This window comes from Rhea pennata, chromosome 1, assembly GCF_028389875.1.
Source record: "Rhea pennata isolate bPtePen1 chromosome 1, bPtePen1.pri, whole genome shotgun sequence".
Taxonomy (NCBI): Eukaryota; Metazoa; Chordata; class Aves; order Rheiformes; family Rheidae; genus Rhea; species Rhea pennata.
The window spans coordinates 198,988,629-199,015,725 of NC_084663.1; the positions used below are offsets into that span (position 1 = coordinate 198,988,629).

General features: G+C 36.8%; 1 protein-coding gene across 1 annotated transcript in view; it reads right to left on the reverse strand.

Moving 5' to 3' along the window:
* Positions 1–5,396: 5,396 nt before the first annotated feature.
* Positions 5,397–27,097, reverse strand: part of CUL5 (cullin 5) — a 35,596-nt gene continuing 13,895 nt past the window's right edge. The window contains exons 6-19 of the mRNA XM_062567270.1: positions 25,913–26,058; positions 25,756–25,836; positions 24,510–24,603; positions 21,056–21,186; positions 20,172–20,279; positions 19,474–19,538; positions 15,730–15,862; positions 15,036–15,167; positions 14,257–14,380; positions 13,326–13,501; positions 13,044–13,205; positions 12,210–12,328; positions 10,810–10,933; positions 5,397–9,100 (exon numbers count right to left, since the gene is read on the reverse strand). Of these exons, the coding sequence (XP_062423254.1) occupies positions 8,906–9,100; positions 10,810–10,933; positions 12,210–12,328; positions 13,044–13,205; positions 13,326–13,501; positions 14,257–14,380; positions 15,036–15,167; positions 15,730–15,862; positions 19,474–19,538; positions 20,172–20,279; positions 21,056–21,186; positions 24,510–24,603; positions 25,756–25,836; positions 25,913–26,058 (1,790 nt within the window). The 3' untranslated portion in view covers positions 5,397–8,905. The remainder of the gene's footprint in view (positions 9,101–10,809; positions 10,934–12,209; positions 12,329–13,043; positions 13,206–13,325; positions 13,502–14,256; positions 14,381–15,035; positions 15,168–15,729; positions 15,863–19,473; positions 19,539–20,171; positions 20,280–21,055; positions 21,187–24,509; positions 24,604–25,755; positions 25,837–25,912; positions 26,059–27,097) is intronic.

The window sequence follows — 27,097 nt, forward strand, 5'->3', positions numbered from 1 at the left end:
TCCGCCCGCGGGCGCGGCCGCCCCGCCCCCCGCCGCGCTCCCATTGGCTCGCGGCGGAGGGCGGGGCCCAGCCCGCCTCTGCCATTGGCGCCCGGCGGCCGCCCTCTCGCACGTGAGGCGCGCGGCGCCCGGCCGCGCCCTGCCCATCCGCCAGCGCCGCCCGCCCGCGGCCCAGGCGCGGGGGAGGTGCCGCCGCGGGGAGCCCGGCCGCAAGCGGCTCGGCCCCGGGGCGCCTCCCGCGGGCCCTCCCCGGCCCCAGGGCCCTCCCCGCCGCCCTCTTCCTCAGCCAGGGCAGTCCGCGCGGCCGTGCCGCTAAGCAAACAGCTCTGCTGAGGCCCCCGCGTCCCCTCGACTCCTCAACACACCGCAACCTTCCTGCAGCCCCGAGGGCTTGTCCGTGGGAGCAAAACGCCCCCGGAGTATTAGGGCACCTTTCCGAGGGAGGGGGTTGGCACCCCTGACGGGTTACAGGATCCCAGGGCGGCTGCCGCCTTCCCTAGGGACACTTGCAGCCTTCCTCCCTCGGGACGCGAGCGCGAACTGCAAGAGTCCAGGATGTGTCCTCCGGGTATCGGGAAAGCAACAGCACCTCAGCAACGCGAGCTCCGCTCACTGTCCGGAGCAGTTTTTCTTTATGATTTTCCCCTTACATTGTAGAATTAACGTTCATTGAAATTGCTTCAGTTCTGTTCTACATCTCATTATTTTCCCCTTTCAGACAGGGTTTCACCTGCTATCCCTCTGCTCTAATATGCAAAATGCTGTTTACTTTCTACCTACGCTGAAAGGATCTTTGAACGCACAAGATCACGATGTTGTGCGTGCGGTGCACAAGACCGACTGGGATTAGCACAGCGTACGTAGCCTTGCTTCCTTGACTTCTGGCAGATAGTGTTTGGAAGTCTGACAAACCTAATCCAGACCTTTGATTCAGAGACAGAGTCTTCAGCTGAAAAACAGCGATAACCTGGGGACTGACAAATATTAACTCAGGAAGAACTGAAATTTTTACCCTGAAAATTTATGAGTACCATGTAAGAAAGACATGAAAATAACTTGCTTGGATAAGGATATTTTTCCAGAACAGACTAATACTAACCATACATAGAAGAGAAAAAAAGTTAAAGTTTCCAGCTCTTACTTAACTTCACCTTTATTTTTATTCATCTTCATTACAAGGCCCCTTTTCTGGGATACAGCCCTGTCATGCACCTGGTTCATTATGACCCCAGTCATAACGTACTCAAACTCCATAAGGTATTGATTAAAATATCATTTATTGGAGCTACCAGGAGAAAAAAGAGGATTGCATAGATAATCTTGCATCCGTTCAGACGCTTGAGCCCTAAACTACACAGCATTGGACTGACTTCCAGTTACGCACAGCATGCAGTGCAGATCCCATCCCTGGAGAAGTTCCCAACCTTTTGCTCTTTAGAGCTCTTACGGGATTTTCTTAGAAGGAAACAACCCTATTCATCATTTCTACACTCAAGCAAAAGGATGTTCATACAAAAACGTGCTGCCTAGCTTCGAGATAGAGCCGAGGACAGGCAAGTGGTGCGACAGCTGGTGCCAGGTGGGAGCTGTCCCCAGGCCCTTCACGGCGATCAGCCAGCGAAGGCCACCCCGTGCCGGCTGCGTGTGCAGCCTGGCACAGCCTGCAGCCCAGCTGTAACCGCAGCACAGCGCTGTGCCCGCCTGCACCTGCCTGTGTTAACCCGTTACCTGGATCATGAATTCCTCAATGCACAGTGCTCTTTCAGTTAGGATCACTACAAGCCCACATTGCTGAATATTACATTATATATATATATATGCATATATATATAAATATATATATGTATATTATGCAAAGCATCACTTACCTGGCTTAAAGGGTAAGCAAGGTTACCAGATAATTTATCAGTTTTCTGCAACATAAATATTAACTCTATTAGAATTCAGAAGATACAACATAGCCTAAATTATTTAATTTAATAACTAAAATTAGGTCAGGATACAAAGCTCCTAACGCAATATCTGACAACACTAAGTCTGTGGATGCGTCAAAACAAAGGTCCATCTAGGCCAGTATTCCCTCATGCAAGTGCACACGTGCTTGAGTGCACTGTGCAGCAGTCCTTCTCCCTGAGATCCTGGCTGCACCTTCCTCCTCATCTGCCTGTCTGCCCCTCTTTGCCTGAGCCCTGCATGCTACAGGACGTCCTTGCTAACCCCTTCATAGCCCTGCCCAAACTGGCCAGTCCCACCACCTGCAGCAGCAAATGTGACAGGCAGAGGGGAAGAAATCCCTTTGACTGTGGGAACTGTTTCCAGTCCCATGTCTCTAGGCAGAGCACCAGTTGGTCATGGCCTCCTTGGGTACCTTCAGGGAACAGTGGGCACCGACAGGGGTGCTCTGCAAGGTGCTCCTCTACCTTGACATTTTTGGTCTCTTAACTCTCATACATCGTCCTTATTTCCCCCCTCCAGCTGTTGCTTCCTGCAATCAGTTATCAGTAGTTTGCTTTTTTTTTTTTATTTTTTTCCTCCTTCTTCCTCTTTTTCCCCTTTCTTCTCTGGGGGGACTTTAAGATTGATTAGGTTAATTCAAATTTAAGGAGAATTCAGAAAAAGGATTGTTCAAAATGGACTATAGCAAAAGAATAGCACCCTGCATTACCACTTCTTGAGGTTGAGCAAAAGAGCCTGGCCACTATCTGTACTTGATTCTCTTTGAATTTCGCCAGCATCCATTTTATGGATGTTTTGGCATTAATATGTTTATGAATGTGTTTTCCATGCATTTATCTATTTTTGAACCTGCTTGTACCTGTGATGTGCATTCACAATCTGCCATAGAAACAAATTCCAGATCTGTATGGAGTCATCTTTTAGCTGATTTAAACCAATTTTTTGCTAGTTTTGATCGAGCACCTCCTAGGGCTGATACCGAATGATTCTGCCTTTTTGCCTCATAGTCACATCTGCCTTCTCTCTGAAGTCCTAACTTTCTCCAGCTCCCTGGCAACTTAGCTTCCCTGGTACCATTTGATATGGAAACTGTTAAAAGCTTTTGCAAAATTCAACTGTATGTCCCTTCATTCCATGTGTTTATTGCACCCTCTACTGTATGCCAGCAGGCTTGGCAGGCTTTTCTTTTATAGAGGCTATAATGACACTTCCTCAATAAACTGTTTATTCATGTGATTATATGTCATCAGCGAAATTATTCTTTTATCACAGACTCTGCGAAAGGTGGAAGTTGTAGGTGTTGGCTTGTAGTTCCCAGTATCCTCTCTAGAGCCTTTTTTGGTGGACGAGAGTTACTTTGGCAACCCATGGCACACCATAGGTATCACATCTCAGCCAGCAGCTCCGTTTCACGTCTAAGTTCCTTTAGAAGCAATGGCTGAACATTAGTAAGTCCACCTGGATCAGATGACATCTAGCTTACCTTTTGGTATGATACCTCCAGCATATTTACCTCAACTTGATCTAATCTCCTCTGACTACCCACTATGAAAAAATGCAGGAGGTGTAGGAATTTCCTTAATGCCTTCAGCAATACAAATCAATTCAAAGACAGAATTGAGTTTCTCTGCTATGCTACAGCTTATCACCTTCAAGTGCCCCTTCTGCAGGCACTTGACCAAAAGGTCACCAAGCAGTCCCACCAATGTTTGTGATGCATTAAAAACAACGCAACTCCTCCTCCCTCCCACCCCAGTCAGCTTGAACATCCTTTGCCAGGTGCTCTTCAAAATCCTTTACAGATGCCATGATTTCCAATTTACATTTGATCTGCTATAACTTATGGACTTTCCTATTCTCTTTATTTGGGCAAGCTTTCCAGTGAAAGTAAGATGACAATCACTTTTTATCACTATGCTTTATCTAAGAGTCATGGTTCTTGTTAAACTTCTGTAACATTTCACATACTCATTTATTCATGATTTCTTTACCAATCTACATTAAAATGCAGGCAGCAGAAACTTAACTATGACATACTACGACTGCAATACATACCAAATCCTGAACTATATAGACGTAGGATTAAACTGTGGTCTTAAAAACAGAAAGAGCACGTAAAGAGAAAATCATAGTGCATCTCCTTTAATTCTTACTCTTCTCAGCAAGAAAATCACATAGTTACTATTTTCAGTCTTTTAGGCTGTTAAAAATCACCACATAATGCTGTTCTTCCTTAGGAGATTTGGCTTGCTTTAATTGTGCCCCAAATCAGCAGATTGAAGCAGAAGACTATATACCCCCAGCCATTCTCACTTAGATCACATGCAGGATGTGGTGCACAGTATCTAGCTGAAGTTGCACAGCAGATCTCCATCAACAGAATGTGTAAGAATGAAACACAAAGATGTTTATATATAAAGCAAAAGAGAAAAATTAAGCCACCTGCTTAATTTACCAGAACAAGAGAGGTGTAGAGCCTTTAGGTCACTGATTCCACCTAAACTGCGATCAATTTTAAGCTGGTAGAAGCTGAATCAGCTAAGTAACTCTTGTGATAACCAGTTTATTCGACAAGACAACCTCCTGTCCTGGAAGACCATTGCTGTGAAAGACTACACTTTGTCCTAACAGTGAAAAGAAGTCAGAGAAGTAACAGCAGTGTGCTATGAAAATTCTGCGTACAAGGACTGCCAGACTGAAAATTGCCATGCACACTGAGGAGTCACTCAAAAATAGTATTTATTCCATAGAAATAATTCTAACTTTTGCATACACCAGAAAGCACAAAACACTGAGTTTATGTGGTGCACATAAAAAAAAAAAAAAAAAAAAAAAAAAAAAAAAAAAAAAAAAGAAGAGGAAGAGTTGAAATGTAAGAGTTTTCACATTAAAAAGCAAGGACAGTCAAAGAAAAGCCACTCCAGCAGAAGCACTCCTTTGGGCAATCAACAAGTCCTAAATCACAGCTTGTTGACTGCACGACCAACTACTTGAAGGTCGCAACAATTTCCATAATCTGGTGACAAGGCCAGTAATTTTCAGTGACACTCAGATTTAGGAAACAAATATATTACAAGATTCAGCAATCCAAGTGTGTCCCAGGAAATTTCATAGGCATAGTCATTTTTTAAAAAGGTCATAAACAAAAATTTTAAGCACCCCTCAATCACTTTTGGCAGGTCAGACTCTGATGAATTTGGAAATATTACAGCCCATCTTTAAAAGCAACGTAGTAGACTGAACAGTTCTACCCTTAAATACTTGAAAATCATAACACAAAACAAGACCTAGAAGAACTGCAAGTGTTGTTGTTGGGTTTTTTTTGATACCCTGATCAGAATACACTTCAGGACTTTGAATCAGGCAGTACCTAGATGAGTACTTGAATTCAACTTAAAAATTTTGTAGGGGAAGACATCAAAATACCTTGTTAAAATGAGTAGTTTTTTATATTACATTTTATTTTGCAAGAAAATAAATTATACAACTTAAAAAATAAAATTCAAAAATTAAGCAGTACATCAAAATAGTTCAGCTGGACTGCCATACAGAAACTACCACCATTCAAAATTGTACAGCATTATTATCTTGGTAGTGGCACACATTCAAAATTGTAAATACCATACGTAGATAGATATTACAACTCAGGAACTCAAGTTTGCTCAACACTCCAGACTACATATAGTGTATATGACAGGAAAGCTTTCATGTATTGTTTATTTCACAAATATGACCTCAAAGAATTACAAAGATAGCATCCCAGTCATTTAGATGAAAATAGAAAACAGTTTGAGTTTAAGATAGCAAATCTTTCTGTAAAACTAACAAATCTTTTGCCAATTATGTTTTTAAAATTTGCACTTTACAGGACAATGGCATCCCAATGCAAATAAATGCAACATGAACATTCAAAATGCTTATATTAAGTTTAAAAAGGTGAAAACAAGAAAGTCACATTTTGTTTTGGAAATGCAATTGCATTACAGTCATAACAAATGAAAGGTAGATGAGTGAAAATAGAAGCTAGGGACACCAACTGTGAAAAGAGGAAAATGGAAGACTTCAGAATTGAGACTGAGATCCTCATCAAGTTGTTGGGACAGAGAAAGATTTAACAGTATTTCTTAATTAAACCCATTAAGAGTGATTTTCCTATCTTTCCTACAATAAATTTTATTCCATAGCAATTCACCGTGGCAGTGTGTGTGGCAACATGTTTTTCAGATGCAGCACCTCTTTAGGCTAGGTCTTTGGACATATTCATAGCTAAAAATTGCAGCTTTAAAAGTGCGTTGTTGCCATATTGCAATTGAAGAATAGTTCATTTTCATTTAGATCTGAACTCTACCCTCCCCTGAAGAACAGTTTACCCCAGGTATCTCCCTGTGCCCCAGATGGTACTAGTTTTAAGTGCATATTGGTGAAAGTGACCTGATGAAGGATGCTAAATGTGTTTCTGCATCTTTAACAAATTTGCTGGTGTGATTCTCAGATTTAATAAAAAAAAAAAAAAAAAAAAAAAAAAGACCCCCCCAACTACCAACATCCATTTCCAGTATATGTTTAAAGAAAAATGACTGTTATAGGCACATTACCCATTATATTTCTGCATCCCTGGCGTTAAGAAGTGTATAGATAACATTTAGGTTATGCTTTTGTATCTATTAATTGGAGGGAAAAATGGAGCTAATAAGCTTTCAGCAATCTGTTGCTGTCTGCATACACTCAGACTTCTAAAACAGCCGTATCTGAGATACAATCTCTTAAGCTTCTCTCTTAAATTAAATCAATGACTTTGAAATGAATATTCCCACCTTCTTGGTCACCTGTTTGTGATAATTTCAAATCTGTTATTCTCTGATTGAGGGATGGAAACTCTTATGTTGAAAAGAGTGTGCTCAGACACTGTAGAGTTTTGGGCTCTCAATTTTCCCCCAATTATCCCAACTGAGCGTTTATTACTTTTAATGTAAATTACAAATGCTGAAAATCTCGTAGCACAAAGTTTTTATTAGAATTTTGTCTTCTAATTTTGAATATTCAAATAGTTTTACTGGTTAACTACACAGAGCAGCACTTGCTTTTGATTCTGAATAGCAACACCATAGGGTTAACATAAAAGATGCAATATTTTTAAACAGCATCCACTTTTGAGCATCAACAAAGCATAGACGTTAAGTTGTACGATTTCAATTAATTTTAACTTGCCTGGCCTCAATTTCTGTCCATCTCTTGTTCATGAATCCCTAATTCCTGTAGATTTCTTATTCAAGAATATGTACTGTTCTCAAGCAATCACACTGACACATTAGTAATAGAGCATGCAGCCTGTTTAAGTGGACAAACAGCCATTCTTGCAATGAGTCTGCTTTTAAATTACTCATTTGACACTTTATAACAACCATGTGAAAATATAACTCTTCCTCTAATTTCCTGGGAGGTTTTACTTTTTGAGTAAAGTAAATTGCATCCTCTTCCCCCTTTCAATCATCAAAAGAGATGAGACCTTTAGATGTTGTAGTTGAAGTGGTAAATTTTTAAAAAATAAGTACAGTTGCCTGTGACATTTATTGAGCGTTCATATAGAATCGAGTAAAACTCAACTTACCTTTTGTCCCAAAACAGGCACAGCGATTCATGTTATCAGTCCAGTACATGCTGGAGCATTTCAGAGTAGCAGAGAGTCTGGTATTGACAAAAGACTACTAAAGATGATTGAAAAAAGAAGAGGTAACATTAAAATGTAGTATTGTATTGTTGATGTGTATTTGGCACTCTCTCTGCATACACTAAACAAGATATATTTCCCCTTAACTTTTACCATTTTCTTACAGCTGTATTTCCTACCTCCTGGCAGCTAAAAAAAAAAAAAAAAAAAAAAAAAAAAAGGAAAATTTGTTTTTCATATAAAGATGCTGACTTTTTGACTTCTTTAGCAACAAAACAGTCAAATTCGATTAACCTTACAGGTATATATAAAGTTATCCATGAGGAACTGATAGAAATCTTCAAGTATTACTTTCTTTCTGGGAGAGTTGTGCATCAATTACTCTTTAATGCATTCAGATTTATGTAGTCATACTTAAATATTTGGAATACAAATATTAAATGTACAAGGAAATACACTTAATATTTCTGTTCACTCTAGCAGACCCACCCATGAAAATTGTTTTTAAGAGTGAAGTATCATTCAAGAATGCTTCATCTCTTCAAAAAGATTGTAGCAAATCACCTGTTCAAATAAGATAACAAATAATGTGTATCCATTTGTTTACAGCAAACAATATAAAAACAATGATCTCCTGCTTAAGGAAAAATATCGCCCACAAATTGGAATTACTTTCACGTCACTTGTGTGTCAATTATTAAAATCCAGTTACTAGATTGAAGCACTGCTCTAGCCAACAGGTTTTAACGGTAACAAATACATATCAGTTGTGAGGCATGTGTATGTGTTTCTCAAATGTTATTACATAAAAAGGATCAAAGGTGGACAGTACATTACTCTGTTGATCCAAAACACAAAGTGAAAGTGCTACTTCTAGTCCTAATTGCATTTAAAAATAAACAAAAATAAAACTAATAGCAGTTCCTCAGTGCATGAGTATTTGAGTATTCTTTTCCTTGTGCAAGTACTGGTCATCAAAAAACCCAAACTTGTATTCTTCCTGGTGGGTGTAAATCAAATCTACTTTAAAAAGTTCACAATGGGCTCTTCATGAATGCAAATTTCCCACAAAACAGCATGCTGTTAAAAGTGTGCAACATGAAGGGAATGCCATCATGCTAGCTGAATGAGATTGGCAAAATATAGTCCTCTTTAAAGGTAAGGCAGGGATTTGAATATGTAACGAAAGTCAAAGCAAGTCCTTCTGCAGCATAAACTGTTGCAGCTATCTGTCCAAGCACCCTTCCATTTGTGTTCTCAGCATCTTACAGAGTCCTCAAATTATGCCATATATATGAAGGTGTTGATATCTGACTCATCTCTTCTGATATATTTGTGCTCTATAAGCCATTCAATTTGCTCTTTTATCATTTTCTTTTGTGGCAAGAACATGTTTTTCAATATTTCTACCAGTTCAGTCTGAAGCTGGGCATTAGTAATTTTCTTCCGCATTTTCATTATTTGGATGATAGCCTCCTGGTGGGGGGGAAAAGAAAAAAGTTTTATAACTTATATATACACACATACTTTTGAAATATCCAATGGAAGTGACAAAGTGAACACAGGGGGCTCCTTATTAAGTCAAGACAGCAAAAAATATGATTTTTTTGCAAAGATCAAACAGAAAAATTATCTTGCCATCAGGTAGTCTCAGTACAAACATGATATAGTAAATGCTGTGCATAAGACAGGTTGCAATTAAAATAAGACAGGATAAACTTCTACTCTTACTTACCATTTCTAAAAATGAGGGCCATCTTAACCCACTTGTGGGGAGGAACACCCAAAACACACTCTAAATAAGATGCCTCATTGTTGTGAATCACAACCAGTTGCCCATGTAGAATTCCATGGTTAAGCTTTAAACGTTAGAATAAAACAGGATAAAGATTGCTTGGGAGTTTCTATTCTCCCAGTCCCATAACACAAAAAAAGAATAAAGAAAACTAATGCCAGGAATGCTGGGAAAAAAAATGCAGTAAGAACACCTTTTACATGCAAGATCAGACCATGGATATCCTCACCTCACAAGCTGCAGCCAAGAACTTGGCAAAACTCAAACCAGGGTAAATACTGTAGCAAAAGGTTAGTTTAGGCTACCTTAAAAGCATTCTTGAAATTATAAATCCATGTAGTATAATATGGCTTTGAATTTGAATGTGTCAGTTCATTAGGTACGAAGTCACATTCTGTTGCTGCATTTCTTAGCACAAGTAATTATGTTCAGTGAACAGTTCAATGAACTTTTCTTATAAAGAGGCTGATAAGTAACAGATTGAAGCATTAACAAGATGCAAGAAAAACAGGATGAATGCACTCCCCAACTTCTGAAGATGAATCTGCAGATAAATCTTATATTTAAATGTGAATTAGTCACTAAAATCTAACATTTATTCACTCTATAAGCAGAAGTCACCATCTCCAGGGGAATGCCATGGGAAATGGTATTGATGTCAAAACAGAGAGTTCTCATTTGGTAAGTGCAACCAGGTATTAATCCTGCTGAAAGGATGGCCAAGATGCTCAGTCAGGCGGTATGATTTGCAATGTGACTAGCCTGGAATGTAATTAAAGCGATCAGAAAAGATGTGTAATTTGAAGAGAACCTGTGAGTCTGAAACTCCATTGCAGGTGACAATCTCTGATGCCCAAACTAGTTCTTCAGAATCATCAGCTCAAAGATTTCACATGAGCATTGTTGCCGAAGGACATTAATCACAAAACAGGAATTTGCAGTTTTTATATCTAAAGTGTACTTACAAACTTTCCCTATAAAGAGAAGGCCTCTCAAAAGTATTACTACTGTTACTGATGTGTGACCCCCTCCAACTCAGACTATGCTACTCTCTTCATACAGAGCAGTCAAAAAGACCTCAAGATCAGCAATATTGTTTGTTCATCTTAGCATATCAAGCAAGTCAACCTGACCGTCTGCTGCCACCCACTAACAATTATGCCTTCGCTTGCTTAGTAACTGATTCCTCCTCTTAGCAAATTAGAATTTGATATATCAGAAAGAAGGCTGTTATCTACAAGCATGCATGCGCACACACACACTCTGGTATTTCCAGAGGATCGCAAGCATTCATTTCATTCATTAGCTTTCAAATGTGGACAGTATGTAACAGCAATAATATAAGAAAGGAATTAAGGTAATTTTATATTCCCCTGTCAGTTTTACTTGCCTGGGTCCGCAATATTCTTAGCTGAACTATTCCTTCATTCTCTTCTTCTCGCATCCTCTCCGTCGTAAGTTGCAATCGACCAATCAAATTTATCTTGCCCCTTTTCTGAACTTTAGCATTTTTTCTGAAAAAGTTGCATTGTACAAAAATAAGCCAAAAATATATTTTCACTTAAGGAATTCCCATTAAACTTTCTTTAAAATAGCACTGAGTACCATCTTATATCAGGTATTTATAGGCTATTAGTAGTGCAGCAGTGAGGTAGCTGGCTGGTAAATTCAAACACAATGTCGGTTTCTCCCATCAACACAAACCCAGTATACCAGCATTTAAAACATCCATCAGCTGAAACTGACTGTCCAAAACTGAAAAGTAACCAGCAATATTGAAAGAATAAATTTCTACAGAAATATATTTCAGTATAATTATATAAAACTAGCGTTCTGTAAAGCTTTTACAAGTAATTTCAGGAAATGGGACTAGTGCATTTTTCAAAAGGAAGTGCTATCATAAAAACAGGAGAAAAAACAGATAAATATTGCAAAAAGCTGGTGGTATTCTCCACCCACAAATCTGCTGTACAGCCTGTCTCTTCAGTTATGTCCTGTCATCATTTCCTAAAACTTATGATCCTGATAAGGAAGATCATCATGGGCCCTGGGCAAGAAACTGTGCACTAGGAGCAGCAGATTTGACACCTCTCTCTCCACAGATCCAGATGTCCAGTAAAAATGAGGCCCAAAGTCTGAGATAAATAGCAAGGAGTCAGTTCTAATCTCAGTCTAATTAATTATTCACAATAGAGGCAAAATCAAAAGTAAAATATGCTAAACAGTACATACCACTTAGAGGTTCTCCCTATATACTATCTTACGTTCTGAAGGATTTCAAAGCACCAGGAAGAGTATTGCAATTTTTCACTGAAATAAAGATGTGCCTCTAGTCAAAATCACAGTGACAAGGCACCACAATATTATGCAGTTTTATTTCCTGTTTAAACTTATCACTGTCTTTGAAACAGCTGGGGAGATGGAAATATCAATACAGTACTAATGTTCTGCTTATATGCTGTTCTTCCTATATGAAATCTCATAGGTTCATTACTAACAGCAAGATAGCAAAAGCCTCATATTTTGCATCTCATCCATATGTGTTTAAGAAATGGAACTCCACAGAAATCAGAATCATAGAAACACTCATCTGAAGGGACCCCTGGATGTCATCTAGTCCAACCTCTTATTTGAAGTGCAACACAAGCAAAACTCAAGTGAAAATCAGGGCAGCCAAGGGTCTGTCTGGCTTATTCTTGAAAATTTCCAAAGATGAAGGTTGAGTTAAAGTGAATTCCTTTAATTCTAAAATAGTGCATGTTATTTTTTCATTTTCAAACATCATCTTACATTAAACTGAACTCCTGGTTCACCGAGAAGAGGGTTCCTTCTGTAAAGTCTTTGGGTGAATTGACTTGAGGTTCATACAATAAAACCTGACGTTTCAGCTTTGGAAATGCTACAAGAGACTACAGAGAAAAGGGGGAAAAAAAAAGAATGAAAATAAAACACCAGATTTCTAAATGGAAACAATAATCATTTAAAAACATAGCTCCCTGCTGCATGGACTGTAGCAGGGGAACTACAGTCTTGTTTGGAGCTGCTGGAGGGCAACATGAAGACATCAGTAAAATCACAGAGGGGATGCAGCTTACCATGTCACTTTTTGAAATGAATTAGCGTAAATAAGAACATACAGAAGAAGTAAAATGCATGAACTCGCACCTAAGGAGGTAAATTCTAGTGTTAAGTCTGCTTTACTTGACCAGTCTCATTACTTTTAAACCAAATAATTAAAAGATAGAGCAAATAAGTTATTTTTAAGCAACATACATTTAGCAGGTATCACTGAGTTCCTAGAATCAGACCAGTCCCACTTCACAAACCACAGTCTTAACTGTGTGCTTTAGGCAGTATATGGTCAGAAAGGTCTTGCTGTTTCCAAAAGCTAAGTTAGGTAATTCTGGGAAGACAGAACACCTTAATGTAAAGGCTGCATGTGCTCAACAGTAGTGCAGGGAGCCAGCATTGTAACTGAGTAATTAGTAGAAAAGGTATTCATGCTTCAGTTTCAAAAAATTATCTGATAGTGCTTTAAAAATAGGAATCCCGTACTTCAGAGTTAAAAAAAAAAAAAAAAAAAAAAAAACTAGAAGAAATCTGTTTCAACGGAAAGGGAAATACCCATAAAGTCCTCCTAAGTTCTGCGTCAGGGAGTTCAGTTGCCAGCTTAAGATTTTCAAAGCTGATCTTCTCTCTGGGTCTTTGGTTCCACGCAAACAGCACAGCTAGCTGAAATGTTGTTACCTCCAAGTCATACTGGCCAACCTCATTCTTAAAAGTTATCTGTGAATAGAAAGACGCAATTTTGCTTGTAAGCCTTTCTGAAACACCAGCTTTCTTGCTATCATAAAGACATTCAAAGTACACACATTAAAACAGTCATACTGAAAACTATAAACTTACAATTCCGTTGGACATGAGGTGATGCCAGTGCAGTTTTCTACCACTGTGATTCTTTTTATAAAACTCCTCAACTTCTGGGATAAGATCTTCCAATTCCGTGGGCAGCGAGACAAATACCTTTTCAGAACTTCGAGACCAGGCGCCAGCATTTAAAATTTTAATATTCACAGAGTCAGCTGTAAGATAATACGAATCATATGACTCTCCAGGTAAAACATATAAACAAAAGTATTTTTCTACTTTAAATAAAGTTAAGGAGGACTGAATCTTCAGAAAGTAGTTGGCTGTCTGCCTATTTAGACATTAACCTACTCTACTTATGTGCTGCTGACCTTCTGCCAGCAATATTGACTGAAATCTCATGTTTTTTGCGGGCTTCTGCAGAGCTCCCTAAGCCCTGTTGCTACTTTATGGCTGTTGCTTTTCTGTACTGTTCAAGGCGTTTTCCAGCACTGGAAAAATCTAGATGTTTCTTAGCCTCTCTCATCAGCAAAATTTAATCTCAGATACATGATTTGAGCTCTGTTAGTGCACTATTAGTGTGCACCCAGCTTTCCTGCTGGTAGGTAAAGGAGGAGCACAGCACGAAGCACTGAAGAAGAATAATGAGGGCATTAAAAAAAAAAGGAGTAGTTAAGGCATTCATCTGGTTGAGGATCAAGCCTCTGCTTGTAATTTAACTACAAAAGTAGGAAGGTTAAATCTACAAGATTTCTCATGAGGAAAAAGAAAATGAGTAACTTAAAGTGATACAGCTCTAGTATCAGTGCTAAGAGGAAGCAGAGTCTACCCAGCGTACAGACGCTTCAAACCTAAAGGCAACAAAGCCCGGATGACTATGTTCAACCTGGTACAATTTTTAACTTAAGATTCAACAAAATTATTTTTCATCAAGTAAAACGAAAAATAGCAACTCATTTGAAAACAATACCTGGTAGAGCAAGTTTATTGTTTTTGTGCATTTCTTTGAAGGCCTGGTTCAAGTCTTCAGATACTTTGATATCCTGGAACATCCTAGCTAACTTATTTACATAGTCTGCTGGCATGCCTACTTCCTGTAAAAATAAACAGAACACCGAATTAGAACATAGATTTCTAAGAACAAAACCATTTAGTTTTAAAATAATAAATTCAAAAAATTAACAGCAAAGTACATAGTTAGCATCAGTTATAATAATGAACTGCAATGAGTTAAAAAGTTTTGTTTTTTTTTCCCTCCCACAGATTACAAGCAGTTACCCTTAAGGGCAGAGGATTCTCTAAAAGAAATCCAGGTGCTTACGAACATATGCAAGCATTACTGAACCAATAAATTCTGAGATTTGAGGAAACATTTATGGCATGGAAATCACATTCTAATTTATATAAAATTTCAATTAGTTTGATCACAAGTCTCAAATGTATTTACATACCTAAAACCAAGTCAAATGCATTATGGTCATTTGCATATATCTCTTAGGCTTCAAATATTTCACATATGAAATATCTTAAAATCCGTAACTACCTATTAGGGTCAAAATTTCCCTTAGAAAAGAGCTAAGCTGTTTTACTTTCAAAAAGTTTTGCAATAATAAGGAAGCATAAGATGGCCTAAGTGGCTTTTAATTTAAAATAAAACTCACCTAAGCAAGAAGGATACCTAAGTTCAGGAATGAACTTTGCTGCATGCAAAGGGAATGAGCAAATAAAGCAAAACATTAGGCTACTTACTCTGAGCCATTCCACCATGTTCTCCTCAATTTCACTATCAGCTGATATATCTAATATCAGGCGTCTTGTTAAGTGGGCTTTGTGATACCGCATGAAAACATCTTTATTCTGTACATATTTAAGTACCAAAAGCTGTCAAAAGAAGTAGAATTTAATATATTTGTTTGAATTGTTATCTGACAAGTCTTTCCATGATGATCTAATGACACTGCAGACTATGAAGTAAAAAAAAGAAGCTATCTGAGACTGCCTTAAAAGGAACTGTCATACTATCGCAGGTAACAGCTATGAATCTTTTATAACGTTGTATCTCCCATTTTTTCATTTGTCAACCATCGAGGAATCTCTTGAATGTAGGGCATTAAACGCTGATATGTTAAAAAAAAAAAATCTCCTATATCATTTTCTAGACTGGAATGCATGATAGATACTTACTGTAATACACTACACAGTTTGATATTGGCAATAAATTAGCATACTAATTTTATAAACTGACAACACAGGCATGAAACTGCATAGTTTACAACTTATATACATACACACACGTACACACTTCATTATATAACAAATTGTATTCCCCATTATTACACCCTGCACAACTTGTTTTCAAGATCAAGGCATTAAACTTCTTCCAGAAACATGACAACCAAATTTATTCATCAGAACAATTAAGAAGTAGAAAGAAAGAACATACCACTTCTTTAAGCTTTGCTTCAATTTCTTCAGAGGTTAGTTTTTTGCTTAGTGGTGTTTTTCTTAGCAACATATCACAGTAATTAGCAAGAAGCTCAGGGCATTTGGATTCAGGCTGTGTTTTCAATCCAACACTAAATAAAACAACAACAACATATCTTCAAATTGAAGAGAACCCTTCTATACTGGAATTGTCAAACTGCTAACAAGATAGACCACCCTTCCCCATCCACTTTGCAAGAATCCTACAATGAATTTATACCTTTGTTAAACTAATGAAAAGTTAGGTAAAATTCCCTTTTCTTCTTCAAATAGTAAATACTACCAACCATTTTCAGACAGCTTCTACAGCCTGATCATTTCAACTGCTTTTAATTTTAGAACCCTTAACTATGTAGGATTACTTCCAAACTGTAGTTTGAAATGAGACCAAAATACCCCAACTAAGTATTGACTAGCAGTAAGTATTCCAGTAAAAAGTTACCAAATACCGCAGTGAAATCTGTTTCACTCATCTGGGCAGTATCCCCTACTGACAACTCTCAAGAAGTAGCCTCATGCACTGCGTTTTACAGATGGCAAAGCCAGACAAATGTATCGGGCAGCAATGGGATCAAATTATTTTACAGTGGGTGGAAACAGGAGGCTGACAGTTTGGAGATTAAAAAGATTAAAATTGAACAAGAAGATACTACAGTAGCTAAACTGCAGTCCTTCAAAATGTGTGCAAAGGACACAAGGTGGCATTCCTAAACCCCTGCAGAGGCTGCTGACTAAACAAGTGCCAGGGATCAACCCCTACTCATAAAGGACTTGACTGCTTGTCTTGAATTGTTAGAGCCAGCTCTCTCTGTAACAGGTTATCTTGGGCAGATACACTTGAATGGGCCCAAAACAGAGACAGAATGCAAGCTAACAGGAAAGCCATGGGGGCGCTCAGGGATCCAGTGTTCGTGCTTATTCTCTCACCCTACCTCATCAGCAAGCACAGAAGGTGCTAAAACTCTTCAGATAACTCATCCTTTCTAGCTTATAAAGTAGCTCGTAGGCTGGTGTCTGCTGCCTTCCTTAAGGCCATTTGAAGCAAGAGCAGATCAACAGCCTTGGCAATTACAGGACAGAATTCTCACTTAAGCAACATGTTCCTTCGTATTTCTGAACAGGTGTCTTCAGGATCCTGACAGCACACACAAATTACCAAATTCCATGTTCTTAAGCTAAACTTAATAGCACAGATTAGTTGAGATAAAGTTTCAGTTCAATTAAAAACAGACTGAACAACTAGATAACTCAAAGAAGCTTGAGAAGCGGAATGAACAGAAGACTACCACCTTCGTGGTGTTAAGAAAGAAACCTAGAAAATTCTGCTTTGAAGCTGGGGGGTGGGGGGGAGGAAAGGGAAGCAAAATCCACAAACCTAAAATACATCATTAGACACATTTAGTTTCCAAGGAATGAAACACAGTTTTACTGAGGTATTGGTTTGGATGTTCCCACAGGAAATTAAAACATAACCTGAGACCTAGAATAACCTTCTCTACATTGCCTACCACTGTACAAAGAGCAAAATTCATGGACAGACCTTTGTGAAGGTGTTCGTCCAATAACATCAAGACAGCAAGGCTTACCATTACTCCAAAACCAAACACAGAATAAGAACCAAAATGCTAAATAGATTTTTATATCCCCCTCCTTCCCAAACACACACACTCAGACTCATGGATGCTAAATAATAAAACCGCACAGATAAAGTTTCATGTCTTTTCCCAGAGAAAAGAGTATAAAAAGGAACTTTCAGATAATGATGATTACTTATCCTGAAAAAAGAGCCAGGTGATAAACTTGAAATAAGAAAAATATAGCCTTTACCCATACCAAAAAATGGTGTAGAGAATCATTTTAATTTGTTCAGCTCTCTTAAAAGAAAATGTATCTATTTCATTTGAGGCTCTTGGAGACCTTAGATTAGCTTACCACAGATTGCAAAGAGTTATACATGCTATGTTGATGTTCCATAAAATAAAGTACATACTCTGAACCCAGCCTACTGCCTACAAAATTTAATCTTCTAAATAAGAATCCTAGAAAATGAATTAATAGCATCTCTGAAACTCAGTTTGGTGTTTTCTTAGAAATCTCAAGGATAAAACCATAGCAACTCTATCACATAATAACTCATGCCCTAACCAACGTGAGATCATTTTAGTCCTAACAATAACAGCCTTATCAGCTGTAACTTCGACCAGTAATCATAATTTGGAACCAATGTACTGTTACTGAGATTTGTTCTGATCATAAGCCACATCTATTATTAGATTACTGTATCTACGGTAAATTCCCAACAGATATTGCACCTCAAACTATTCCATTCTTATGTCTTCACCTTATTTGCTGGGTCTGTCACAGAATCAACATGAGGCAAATGAAAAGAGTATCTAGTCATACAGCAACTCTTTCTTCCTCTCATCATATAATAAAAATTATTGCGAAAAGTAGAATTTGTTTTCCTGTCTTGGGGGACTAAAAATATTTTGTACTTGTTTGCTGTTAGGGGTAAAACTTCCCAAAATAACAGACTGGCAACTACATTGTATCTATAATACAGAGTGCAAGAGTTTCATTGTTAATGCAATTCCAACAGTAGATTCTCCACATGATTATTTAAATGTTATTTTCATTAAAGACAGCAAAGGAAAACAACTACTTCCACTAGCTGAAGATCTACCAACACCCTTGTACACACTCGGTGTGAGGAAAAGCGTTCAGGGAACAAATGCAGAAGTAACTCAGCCATCTACTGTGCCTCTGGTACCTTGTACGTGCTGTGGCCTGTCTAGAGCTAAGCATCCATGTCAGGCGCCCAGTGTGCAGCAGCTGGACAGCCTGACTGACTTCTCCCAAGCAGACACTGTTCCTTTCAGTCTACTGCTTTTTTTCTGTCTCTTTCACCTGATGTGCTCTTATTTTTCACGGAAGGTGTAGAAATTTGAGAGATGCACCCTTCAGTCAACTGCAATGTAATTTGATAAAGACGATAACTTGGAAGGGGAAGCTGACAGCCCAACTACATAAGCTTTGTTTCTGTAGCAAGTCAAATCACAAATTATACATATGCAATCCCAACTACATAAACATGTACAGATCCCTACTCAAGTGGCACATCACATGTTAAAATTAACAGTTTTAATTAACTGACTGCTACCTCCTTTTGGCTGAGTTATCTAAGTGGATACTCTAGGTGTGTTGCTTTTTTTTTTTGAATGAAAAGTCACACAGTTAACTTAATCTTCTACAGAAAGCTGTTTAAACTAACCCAGTTGATCCTGCATGGCCACAAAATTGTTATGCCCACAAAGGTCACTCTCATAGCTCACAGTGGTCACTGCCTCAATTTTCCCCAGGACTTTTACTGAAGTTTCAGCGAGTTACACTGCTCAGTTATTTGGAAATAATAATTCTAGAAAGCATTATTTAGTTCAGCTAACAAAGTGACTCATGATTCCATTATAAAAGTAACAGATCTCAATTACAACAAGTAAATTTGAGTTTATACAGGCTTCATTTTTGACCCCCTGTGAAAGATGTTTTAACAGAGTTTCATAAGCAATGATAAATTGCATTATTCAAGGAATTTGAAGAACTTTAAAAAAAGCAACAGAGCGTATTTAAAAGAGGCATTTAAAAACAGAAGCTTGATCTTTAACAATTTTAAAAACTTGATTCACATTAAGTTTATATGGCTTACCCCTTTTGCTTCAATGGCAATTCAAGTTTAAATATTGTAGCATCATTCACAACTGCTTTGTATGCCTAAGATAAACAATTACAAGTTATTAGTGCTTCATCCATCTTCTCTCTTCGAAGTGTGAAATTAGAGGTTTTATTTCCCCTTTTCAGATGACTGTAACATAATACTGCATTACAATTTCACCTATTCATTTATTAGCCTGAAGTTTATAGATTTAATTTTCAGCATAAAAGTTCAAATCCTATGACTCAGTTTTCCATTAACTGATGCTTTACATTTCTATCTTTTCCGTAAACATCTACTTTCCTTTAAGCAACAACCTCAGAAGAGACTGCATGGAACAGACCGTGTATGTGAAGTCAAGGTATTACACCCAGAAATATAGTAAATCCTAAACATAAATCTAATATTGAATCAGACAACAAAACTTAAGCTGCTCAACACAAAGATAGTCTTATGAGGTGCTGCACAACATTAGAAATTTAAAAACAAATGCAGTTTCATAAACTAATACAATATAAATCAAAGCAAAGTGTAATCAATTGGTAGTAAGTTTTATTGATGTTTTAGTCCAGTTTAGTTACTCAGTAGTTTCCAAATATAAAAACTAATTTGCACAAAGATTTCAGGAACATCATAGTAAGAATCTCCACAATTCTTAAAAAGCTGAAAACAAATGATCAGCAGAAACATACCTTATCTCTTGCAGTAAGAAATCTTGGATCATCTTGGAAAGCTTCTTTAACCAACTTACTAAATCGATTAAATAACGTAAGCAATTGCTCTACGTATTTCTCAGAATCCTAAAGTTAGAGGCAAAAAATCAAAATAATAATAAAAAATAATAAAAAATATTAATAAAAAACAAGCTTCACAGCAGTTAGTGGGATCTTACATACCAATCTCAATCCTGTAATAAGGTAGTGTTCTAAATCTTTATAACTACTACTGAGCATTTTAACTTTATTCTCTGTAATGAAGACCTTTACAGTGCTTAAGTCTCAACACAGACTTTCAGGAGAGTTTTCTATATCAAAAAGATAGCACATACGCAAGTTTTCCAAAATTGTTCAACTGCAAAATGAAAAAAAGTTTTCAAGGACCAGTAAGAGGTGCATCCCAACTAGTGTAAATACTCAGTCCTCCTAGAACCAGGGGGAAAGGTGATAAAAACCTGAAAAGCAATGGTAGGAAAAAACCCTTTCATAAATTTCCACACTGAACAATCATTCTTATATTGAAAGAAAAATTCATCAAAATTTTATCAAAAAGTTAAAACTGAGTAAACTAATTATGCACTTTTAACTAAGATACTAATACAGTACTATCATACTCCTGTAATCTCATGCATTTAATTTATAAGTTTTTTCCTATTACAAACTGGATTCATTATTTGAAGCAACACAATTGAAAATACAAGTAAAAAATCTCTGGACTTTTCAAATTTTGATAGCTGGAAAGTTTTATGTGTATGTTTTTAGAAATTATTTCTGTTCACATGTGATATGTTCCCTAAATAGGGTTAACATTTGTGAAAAGTTTTTGTTTTTTTTTTTTAAAAAAAAAGCAGTACACTTACAGTAGTAATAGTTTCAGCAGCTGCTACCATATCTGCAAGTCCAGCACTAACAATATGTTCTTCCAAGTCTTTTAACATAGGCTCTATTCCATTCGGAACTTTATCCATCAACGAAAACATTAAATGCAATTCTGAAAGATACAAACACTGATAAAGCCACCAGTCAAAGACCTGCATAAAAGCAAAAACTAAACAAACCAACCAACAATCCACTGCATTTCTACTAAGGATATCTGAAGTGGGATACAGAATATGTAAGGAACAAATAATTGAATGTGATCGAATCCCTTTATTAAAAAAAATGCTGTTAAGACTTAACTGTGGTCACGCAAGGAAATTCTTCTGAAAGGAAGACAGATACTTATTGTACAATATTATTTGTTCATGCATGTAATACTACAAGCTTGAAAACACAAGTCAATGGCAATTGGATCAAGTAAAATTGCCTCAACAACCCTAGCAAAAATTGATATATTTCAGCTGGAAGCCTATGGGAGTTTATGTATGAATTGTATGTATTCAAGATTTTTCTTTTAAGACTTAAACTGAAAGACTTCCCCGTGTATTTTACAATACCATCTAAAATATCTTGTTTTAATTGAAAGCATGCCAGGTTCTAATGATGTCATAACTGACTAAGGTAAAGAGCATTTTTTTCTTTGCGTTTTCGCAGAGTCTAGTTCTCCTTGAAGCTACCAGTTCAACAAACAAAGATTGATAGGGTTTATTTGTCTACATTTTGGGAAAGTATTTAAACACCAGGAAAAAGGAAAAAAAAAGTGTTGAAATACCAATACTAACCTCTGAAGGCTGGTCTACATAGGAACATAGATATTAAGGCCACCAGATTATTTTACAAAGACCACAGAGATTTGGATTAAATTTAGCTAATAATTTTCTTAATGAAGTAGAACAAACTGATCATGGACTGTAGTTGTTTTTCTGACAGGAAAAAAAAAGAAGATAGATCTGCTTTGTTTCTCAATGCTGCACCTACAGTGAAAGGGGACAAAAGCCAGAGGTCCTGTCTTACTAGTTATCTCCTCTGCAGCAATTCTGTCAGTAACATCTATGACATTCTATCACCACAGAAGATGAAGTTTACACAGCAAATTCAGTATCGCAAGAACTGCTGCAGGACCAAATGGAAAAAAAAAAAAAAAGAAAGAAAGAAACAATCTACAGGAAAGACAAAACCCTGTTACAATGTAAGAGTGCAAATGAAAGAATGAAAATTACCAGCAACCTTCAAGGAAAACTCAGTGCAACTAGAGACAACTCATAATGAGTAAATAACAGGATTTCAGAAACTAGAAAAAAATTTGGGTCAAAAGTATGCCAGCAACTTCGACACACCCACCTTAGGTATCTTGTAAGTGATGCAGCACTGTTTTACACAACAGAAGCCCCAAAAGCTCCCTTAACTTTAACGTATCTTTTCATCTGTACTTTTAAAAATGTGTGGAGGGGTGAAAATGCATGAAAAAAGGGGGGGGGGAAGAGGAACAGAAGATATTACAGAGGGTACAGTATCTATTTCTGCAAGTACTGATGGTGTGAGTAATACAAGGGAAAAAAACCCAGTGATCTCTCCTAATAAACAGGGGCAGATTGTAAGAACCTGGAAAAACAGACTCTTCAAAGGCAGATTTCAGGTTAAAAACATAAAAAGAACATTTCACTGGCTTTCTCTCTGAAAATGTTATGAAACTGAAAGGTAAAGAAATCCATACTGTAAATGGTTGGGAAACTTAACAAGTGAGTTTACTTTTTAATTGTTACAAATTTCAAGAATGAAATTTAGGCCTCTCATCACCAGCACTGTAGGAAAACAGAAAGGTACTAAGCCAATTGTGATGAGTGTCTGGAAGTTATGACATCTTTGATAGCTTTTAGTAGAAAACATTATGCTTTCCTTTGTCTGTAGGGCATGTAAGTATTAAACACTTTTTGTAACTGAACTTTCACAGTAGTACCCAGCAGAGTCAAAAAAACCAAAGAAACCTACAGCTCTTATGTCAGTTGCTTTATGACAAAGAAAAAACTGTAAAATTCCTTGGGACGATTAATGTTGAAGACTCATGCACAAGTGAAGTACTACAGAGGATACTATCAGATTATTATTATTACTACATTATTATGTATAGTTGCAGTCTTTAAATTAATCTTTAACCATTTCCGAAGTGCACGCTTATTTATAGGATTTTAAACAGCACAGATAGGCACAGAAAAAAAGATTGGAAAGAGATGCTTGCATTCTTATAGATCTAATATAAACAGAAGTATTTCACAATAGAGCAACAGCATAGGGGCAGAGGCAACCATAAGGAAAGAGAGGACTTCATAAATTTCTGAAGAAGGATGCTTTGAATGCTATAGATGAATCCTTCTGAAGTTCTGCATTTGTGTAAGGCTCTTGTACTCTTATGAAGGCTGAAATCTATACTCATATGAAGTTTGGTGGTGTTCTAGATTTAGCTCTGGACTACCGCCAGCAATCATGCTTCTAGACAAACGATGAGTATGACATAGTTTTGAGGTCAAATATTTTCTGAAATCCTAGCTTTAAGAGTACCTTCTCTAGGTGTTTGAAAGCCATAAATTCCAAGTTTCACATTTCTATAGAAATGAAAACTTCACATACACAATATTAACAAATAATCATTGGCTGCAGGATTCTGAGCCTTCAAAAAATAATTACACTATTCCCCTTTCCTTCTCCCCTCCATTTCCCTATTTAAATTATGACATTTTAATGACTTATTAGTTTTGGTCTTGTAGATAAGCAAAACAAGACTTCTGAACCACACTAACCTCTCCACTTCTGGAAACAAAGTGACAAAGTCTTTTGAAAACCTTAAAAAAGCATGCAATATTAAGTTTCAATACTCACAGTCACATACTGGTTATAAAAAACAGATGAAAAAACTTGCAGAGATATTTTATTCATTGACCTATTGGTACTGCACAAGTAATCAGAAGAAAAAAGTCTCTCTGCTTTTCAGGAAATATCTTGGAAAAGTGACTCTTCACTTTTTTTTGGAGGGGGGGAAGAGGAGAGAAAAAAAGGGGAGGTGTTTGTATTTGAACAACACAAGTAATAAGTGACACATATGCAACATTTATCAGCCACTGACTTTAGGAAAATAAATTGTAGGAAAAAGAAAGAAAACATCATAAAATATTATTTTCTTTTGAGAAAGATGAGAGCTATCCCATCATTCCAACTAGTGTACTGTAGACACAGATTTCAGAAGCGATATTAAAAAAAGAAAAAAAAATAACCAATGATGGTAATTTTTGTGAGATAAAATGGCCCATATGCAGTAACATTTTATCTACGAAACACGGACAGCATCTATTAAGAAAAGTAATTTGATATAACTACCAACAAATCTATTTTTATGCTGTTGATGCTGAGTTCATCCTGCACTGTTCTTGAAGCTTCACTTACTTTCTGTTTCATTTCGTTTGATCATGCCTTGGCATTCAGCTAAAATAGTCTCTTTAAAAGATGTCACCAGGGCATTGACGCAGCACTCCATTAGCTGAAATGTATTAAACACAGAATTAGCTCATTTAGCCATCTGAATTCCAAAGTTTGTTCTGTCTCAATTTTGCTGTGACACAAGATCAAGCCTGTTCTCATCAACTATGCTGTATAAAATAATTAAACCTGATAAGGCAATACTTGCTTCATAAAATTGTAGTTTGAAAATAGTCTATACAGCTTGTCATAGTTCCTTAAAATACATAGGTTAGTAAATGTGGTAAACTCTTCCAAACTAGTAATCAGCTTACTATTTCTGTAGCTTCTTTTTGTCAAGGGAGCTATCACTTTTGGAACATTAACTACCCTACTTAGTTTCCAAGCGTATATTCAAGAGCTAAGAATAGTTCTCATTCCAGCATACCCTATTTGAACCAGGCTGGTTGGCTTCAACAGGACACTAAGGCTAGATCTAGCACAGAAGCTGCTTGTGCAGATCAGAACCATCTCTGTTTTGTCAGCCCTTTTTACACAGGTTACAATTTATAATTGTGCAGAGTGAATAATTTACAACTTAACAAAGACATAAATTCTAATCAACTACAGTCAGTTCAGATTTAAAGGTATTTATTTAAAGTAACCTGTATCTTGGACTAATTCCAACACTGACAACTGTGAACTACTCATTGAAGTTAAATCTTCCTCCAGCCTGAACTGTATAAAATATTGCTCAAAGGAAGGAGGGGGGGAATCTTTTTTACTAAATGGCCATGTTTCTGTCTAAGAAAGAAGGGAATCTAGAACAGTTCTAACGAAACTTCCATTTCTCCTTCTGATTGCAATAACCAGTAACTTTTTCAGATGTTCTAAATTAGCACCAAGAAACTCTTTACCTACTAGGTTGGTCTGTAAATCTTACCTGACTCAGAATGAAAGAATAAAAATCAACTTGAACAAAACCTTCCCCTAAACCCAAACTTTTAATCTGCTTTCAAAGTTAAAACATTTGTAGAAATTTTAAGTAGCCAGATGGGAAAGTAATACAAATTTTTGTGGAAAAAATATAGCAGACGGTTTAAAAACATAAAATAAATGCAGTCTCACATCATTTTACAGCAATTAAATAATACTGTAACACAGAAAATGATCAAAACTGCAATTCAAGGAAGCTATGCAAATACATAGCATTTTCCTACACTATCATACTTACTGCTTCTACAGAGTTACATTCACGCCTTGTTTCTAAATATCGTAGTGCTCTTTTCTCCTCTTCTTTTAGTTTAGCATCTGCCTGTGCAAAAGTAGAACAGCAATCACTTTAAGTACTAACACTTGCCAAATAAAATTCTGACAATATTTTTACTTACATATTTCATATAATTCTGTACACCATTTTGTTGTAAATAAGAGGGTGCTTGTGTTCTATAAAATCTCTCTGTTGAATCCAAATATGCTTTTTCAAAGTTATCCCGATAAATTTGAAGTTTATCTTCAGGATTAGAACAAAGGTTAACTGCAAAAAGAAAGTCCAAACTTACTCTCAAGTCTTGGAAACTTATGTGGCTAATAGTAAGTAAATCTCTTTGATTAAGGGTGTTTTGTATTTAAAGACTGCATTGATCAATTTGAAGTATCCTACAAATGTACTCAGAACTAGAAAACTATCCAATATTGGCCAAACTTTGCTCCAAAAAGATGTTAGATTAACTATAGAGACACAGAAAGAACTGCATAGATATCTCCAGAGTTTTAGAGGTTCAAACATGGTAACCAAAAATACACAATGAAATAAAGTTGCAAAAGCGAAAAGTTAAAAAAGGTTCAGAACAATGCCTAAGAAAGCAAAAACTTCTCCATGTCATTGAGCAATCCAACTTTCATAAACGTGTTCTTGAAATCCTAATATCTTCATTTTGGACATTTTTCTATACCTGGGATTTTTACTTTTCATTTTAAATATTACAAATGGAGACAGTAAGTTTGTTGTTGCCACCCAGCAATGCTTTGCACCTTTAGGAAAAAAAAAATCTCCACCTTGCTCTCAATTGTTACAAACCCCTCTCCCCCCAAAATCAATAAAATAAGACCTAGAATAGAGTATGTTTTAAAACATTTAGAATTAGTCAGCTGTAAAATCAATTAAAAGAGTATTAGCCACAAATTTAATTTAACAGGCTGCAGAGTTTAAAAAAACAAAATCAAAAACCCCCAAACAAACAAAAAACAGTGAAGTGTCACAGAAGTTCCACATATATGGATCTATCTCTTGGAAAGTCTTGAAGTCGTAGATGTAGGCTGTTTAGTATTCCCTCTTCAAACTGTCTGAAGAACCACAGACAGTATCGTAAGGAGTACAGCCAGAAGATTAGTTCTGCAACCATAAAAGGTCAAAAAGATATTTGATCTTTGAAAACACTGATTTTGCAAAAATGGACATGTAGCAAAATCATTCCCCAGTTAAAGATATTTTACAACAGGATTAGTATCACATATCAACAAAATCAATACAAAATGATGAGATAATCATTCCAACCCTACCACCCCAACTCTTA